The sequence below is a fragment of the Anarrhichthys ocellatus genome, unplaced genomic scaffold (genome assembly GCF_004355925.1).
Source record: "Anarrhichthys ocellatus isolate YVR2014 unplaced genomic scaffold, GSC_Weel_1.0 scaffold30, whole genome shotgun sequence".
NCBI classification, from domain to species: domain Eukaryota; kingdom Metazoa; phylum Chordata; class Actinopteri; order Perciformes; family Anarhichadidae; genus Anarrhichthys; species Anarrhichthys ocellatus.
The window spans coordinates 4,442,261-4,447,815 of record NW_022280060.1 but is presented as its reverse complement, the minus strand read 5'-3'; the positions used below and the strand labels follow the sequence as shown (position 1 = coordinate 4,447,815).

The 5,555-nt window shown below is 43.9% G+C and overlaps 1 protein-coding gene across 2 annotated transcripts in view; it reads left to right on the top strand.

The window, feature by feature from the left end:
- sema6bb (sema domain, transmembrane domain (TM), and cytoplasmic domain, (semaphorin) 6Bb) overlaps nucleotides 1-5,354 on the top strand; it is a 123,989-nt gene extending 118,635 nt beyond the window's left edge. For both annotated transcript variants that reach the window (XM_031863934.1, XM_031863932.1), the window contains one exon: nucleotides 3,859-5,354. In XM_031863934.1, coding sequence (XP_031719794.1) covers nucleotides 3,859-4,766 — 908 coding nt within the window. In that variant the 3' untranslated portion in view covers nucleotides 4,767-5,354. The remainder of the gene's footprint in view (nucleotides 1-3,858) is intronic.
- The last annotated feature ends 201 nt before the right edge of the window (nucleotides 5,355-5,555 follow it).

The window sequence follows — 5,555 nt, the reverse complement described above, 5'->3', positions numbered from 1 at the left end:
GTGTGTGTGTGTGTGTGTGTGTGTGTGTGTGTGTGTGTGTGTGTGTGAGGGAGAGAGAGGAGATTTGCGGTTTTACGCCGTTATGTTGCAGCCTTGCTCTGAATTTTCTGTGGTTGCGGCAGCGCTTCGTTTTTGTTTACAAAGTCATCAAGGCTGCGGTTTATTCAAAAAAACATCCAGTAATGAATCAATTCATTACCTGACTTTTCAAACTCCTCCAGTGTGCGTGCATGTGTGTGTGTGTGTGTGTGTGTGTGTGTGTTTGTGTGTGTGTGTGTGTGTGTGTGTGTGGACACTGTAAAGGAACATGTTGGAATCCTCCAAAATGCCTTTCTTTGCATCTGCTGCTCTTATAAACTCCCTTTTCACCGAGGAGACTGGAGATAATGTAATTGAAACTAGCAGTCTTTCCAGATTGAATATTGGCCTGAAACATGAAAATAAATACGGCAAGGCTCTGGGTTTTGTTAGGCTGCTGCATGCAACGAAGATGCCAACAATGTGTTCGAGGCGAAAAAGAACTTTCAATGAACAAACAATTCAATATAAACTTCGAAGTACACAAGTGCCGAAATGAAAACGCAAAGACTGATGTAACTGCGAGCTGTGTGACAGCATGAGCGAGCGGAGTGAAGAAAAACACGTCGTGAGATCTGAATTATGAGCTGCCGTCCGTGTTCGGGGCAATTTTTGAGCAATTGAGCAATCAAGTTTTTACATCCCGTTGGGGATGTAAAACACCTACTTCAGGAAAGAACATGTGTAACACTTTCTATTGCACTGATGTCTATAATTTATTAATAACATACTTGTAATACTTATACCATACTTTTAAAATCAAAGTGAATATTAAATTAAATAGATTTAAATATGTCTTTCACTTTACTCACTGCAAACAATGACTACTTGGAGTAACTTATAATCTCATTATAATTCATTATTACACTTACTATAATGCATTACAAACTATTATAATGTATTACAACTATGGGAATTATTATACACTATGATCCTTGCAAAATATTCGGTGAGAAACCAGCAATTATTAAGTATTATGATACTCACAAAGTCTTTTAAAAGAATGTATCTAGCTGTCCAAAAACGTTGCTCTTTAATGAAGCGCTTGCTGCTCGGAACCAGAAATGCCTTTAACAATAAGCACGTATTACTATTCTCCCCGCTAAGTATATCTTTTATATATCATAATTAAATAACATCTGTTGCCTAACAATTTCTTTTTCCCACTGATGAAATGTGATCTCCGGTTATTCAGGAGCATTTGTCTGACTGTGACCTGAACTGAACTCTGCGTGTCACATAATTATCAGGCTGGAACTAAGGTCTGTGTCCACGTGTATCACCGAGCGTATTGGATCGGTGATAAAGCACTAATTAGTGCTGAAAAGGACATTGATTGACCAACAAGGCCAGTTGATTAATGTCAGGCCTGAGTCGATGGAAACTGCAAACTGAAAGTATGCAGCGGCATCGGAAGTGTCGATGCTCTCTCGTCTTAGCTTTGAGGTGAAATTGCAAGTGACCGGCGATGGATGAATGATTTAGTATATTTCTGGTTATTTGTTGTCTGGACTCTTTAGAGTGCATTTTTTCCTTTAAGGTCACTGCTGTGGAGCTATACAGTCTCCCTTATACTAGATACTTTTTAATCTATGCAGTAGTTTACCTTTAGGTGTGGTTCAGGCTTCTGTTTGCCACACTAGCAACATATCTTTCCATTTGGTCATATCACAACAACGGATTGCCATTAATGGCAGGAATTCATGTTTGATGATCCTGACTTTTCCTCCAGCGCCACCATGAGGTTGACGTCTGTGATTTTTAGTGAAACGTCTCGACGACTATTGATTCAGAATGATTTGTAAAAACTTTGATGATCCGTTTCTATTCAGCACCATCATCAGGTCACAATGTTAATTTGTCCAATACTTTGGTTTTTGACCAAATATCTGCAAAACTAATGACCATTAGCCTCAGCTGTACTTTATGTGTGGTGCTAATACACACATATTAGCATGCTAACAGGCTAAATGTTACTGTACCTGCAACCTGAATTACCATTGTGAGCATGTTAGCATGCTGACTTTAGCATTTAGCACAGCTTTGCTGAAGTGTAGCCTCATAGTGTTTTTACCACATTACGATCACGACCACCAAGAAAAATGAATGTACTTATTTTTCATTGAGATTGTTTCTGCCGAAGCACAGTTGCCAGCATCTGGAAAATGTGACTTTTAGAAATGTATTTATGTTTCCATTTGTTGTGGTCAACGAACAGGAAACCAGCTTTGAGCTCGAAGCGTTTGGGACGAGCCTAATGAGATGTACCCAAACCTCCAAAAAATATGTGAAACTTGAAAGATTACTTTGTGATAAAAGACATTCAAAATACATTTTAGTGTCTTTTTATGTAAAAGGATTTTTAATTTTTTTAGTTTTGGTAAACTGCTCCTTTTATTGTGTACAATAGCACCTTGGGCACAGCACCGCAGTTCTGCGGTCTCGCGCAGGGTTTTATGCCATTCCCCAGCTTAATGTCAATGTGTAGAGTAACAGTTTATTATACCAAGCCACAGGCCACCTTAATTAACCACCAGGCTGCCTCATGTTAGCGTATTTGCACCACAACCAGCTCCATTTGTTCCCATTAAAAATGAATTTGTCAGACAATAAAAGCATGTTTGTTTAAAAAGACGCTGCTGTTCTCTGTATGTTTATTCTGTCTTCCGTTCTCCGGTGCTGTGTGGAAGTGAGTAAGTGGCTCCCGATATCTATTAATGACATCCATTTATTTTCTGTGAGAAAGGATTTATTTTACTGTCCTTGTGCAGACAGTCCTCCCTCTGCTGCTATCTGTGCTGTCATTTAACAACTATTACTATGTTTGTCTAAGGCCCCAAATGTTCAAGTTTGCTTTGGGCAACTTCTCTCTCTCTCTCACTCTCTCTCTCACTCTCTGTAACACCCTCCCCTTTCCTTCAACTGTTTTTCTCCAGTCTGCTTCCCAATTCAATTCCCAATTTCTTTGTATTCGTTGGTGTTGGTCTCGGGAGCTCACGCTGCAAAGAACATCTTTTCTTCTGGCATTTTCCTAATTGATACATGGCAGCCCGCGCTGTGGTCTAGCTGTACCCATATCTTCAATAATTCATAAACAGTTCTCTCAGAGGTAGTTCATCATGCTTTTATATAAAAGAAATACAGAAATTGATGGTGTTGTCTGCGGATATTTTACCCTTTTTTTCTAAAAACACGACGCCTTCGGTTCATCTTTCGACAGCCTTTGGCATATAGATGCAGCACAAGGGAGAGATATCAGTGAAAGATAGCAATGTTACTGCCTTTACTGTGTTTGGGCAAAAAGCCGAGAAGTATCCAGCTTGTGAGGTGTTTTATATAAGCTTAATCGATTATTATATGTACTGTTTTTAATGAAAATACTTATCAGTCACAAGTAGTGTATACAACAGAAACATCTAGGGAAGTATAACTGGTATATATAATATGAAACCTTGGAATTATTACTCACCATTAATGCCAGACTTGTCATCTCTCCTTGTAAAGCTAATGTTGTGAAACATGTTCGGGTTAAGAGCTATTCTCAATCAGGAAGACAGTTATTACAGCTATTAAAGCCACCATCCACTTTACGTAATCAAGGCAATTATACCTTAGCTGGAAGGCATACGACCATTCCCACCCACAGAGGGGGAGAGAGAAAATAGGCCATTTTGTCTCGCCGTTTGTTAACTCCCACATGTTTAATACAGGAAATATTGATGCTATTTCCACCAGATGACTGATGGACTTCTTTTTGTGATTGTATTTCTCTCTGTGTAGGATTGCTGCTCCAAGAGAGTTTCATTGAGGAGCCTGATGGCTTGGTGTCTGTAAACCTGCTGGTGGTGTCTGCTGTTTCAGCCTTCGCAACAGGAGCCATCCTCTCCGGCCTCACCGTCTGCTGGATCATGAGTCACCGCCACCGCCACTCACGAGGCTCCGGAGCCGGCGGCACCCGCCGCAAAAGTGACAAAGAGCAGAGCATGCTGGGGCAGGGCCGCAGCGGCTCAGTAATGAGCGTAACAAGAACCAGCGGCGGCGAGAGGCGTCGCTCACAGGTGGACAACCCCTTCGTCATGCCCAACGGCTGGTCTAAAGGAGAGATGGACCCGGGCCTGCTGCCCACCCCGGAGCAGACCCCGCTGCAGCAGAAACGGTCCATGCGTCTCCCAGACACCGACTGGGACCAGAGCCAGACCTTCCTCACTGCTGTGGGGACTCCCTGCCCCAACAACTCTGTCATCTACCTGAGCTCCAAGTTCCTGCATGGAGGTGGAGGGGGTGGAGGGATGGTCCGGATAGAGGACCCGGGGGAGGTCGTGCTGCCCCCGCACACAGAGCGCCAGCGCTACCTGATCCTAGCCACCCAGAGAGGGGAGCACGGTGGCGGTCGGCCCAGCGGCACCCTGAGGAACTCAGCGGGTGATTACATCTACCCCGCCACGCCGCAGGACTCCCCCGACCGACGGAGGGTGGTGTCCGCTCCCACGCCCCACATGGACTATGGGGAGCCTCGCTGGAGTCACGAGGCGCTCAACTACAACAGCAACAATGGAGTGTCCTATCACTCCCAGCGCCCGGGCCTCATCAGGCCAGATATGCACGGGCCTCGAGGGCTGGGAGAACTGGCTGACTTCAGCCATCTTCTAGGGAAGAACATGGGAGAGCGCACCCCCAGTGGCCAGTGAGGCAAAGTACGTGAGCCCTGGCACCAAGCTCTCTCTGAACACCCATTCCCTCCAACAGCAGACTGGAATAAATCAACCCCTCAGACTCACTGTCCCGGTCAAACCTTACCCTGTCTGTCCTCTCTCACTGTCATTCAATGTTCTGACGTCATTCAGCTGACTGAAGAGAGAGACAAAGAGACAGTTGAAAAAGAGGAGCAAACTCTCCTCACGTCTCCGCTCCTCTGCTCTTAATTATGAGGTGCACCCCTCTGCTCTGTAAGTGGTACAACCCGCAGAGCTTGACTTTGGCACCACAGGACAAACAGTAAGGTAAAGAGAGGGGTGCAAAGGAAAGGGAATCTTCTCAAAGGAGAGTGTGGAGATTTGGACAAAAAAAATGACAATTTCCCCTTGCAGCGCCAAATGTGAAAGGTCTCCCTCCACCATTTTGTTCACCGTTTTGACACCATGGTTCTTCTTTGAGTGTGAATTTTTGTTTCGGCTTTTGTTTTTTTTGTGCCAGTGGCATCCAGCAGACAACGATGTGCTTTACTTTGGATTTCAGATGAGACTAAAACTGTTGTAGCCGTGCCAGAGGGCAGTGACTCTCAACCAATCATGCAGTGTGTGTGTGTGTATGTGATTGTGTGTGTCTGTATGTGATTGTGTGTGAATGTGAGTGGCCACGACAACCCCAACCAGTGTCCTGTCTTAACTGTGAAGTATAACTATATAATGACATTTCTGTACGGAGGAGGTTGACGTTAACATTATTTTCCCTTTTTTATAAACAATCGCAGAGAGACA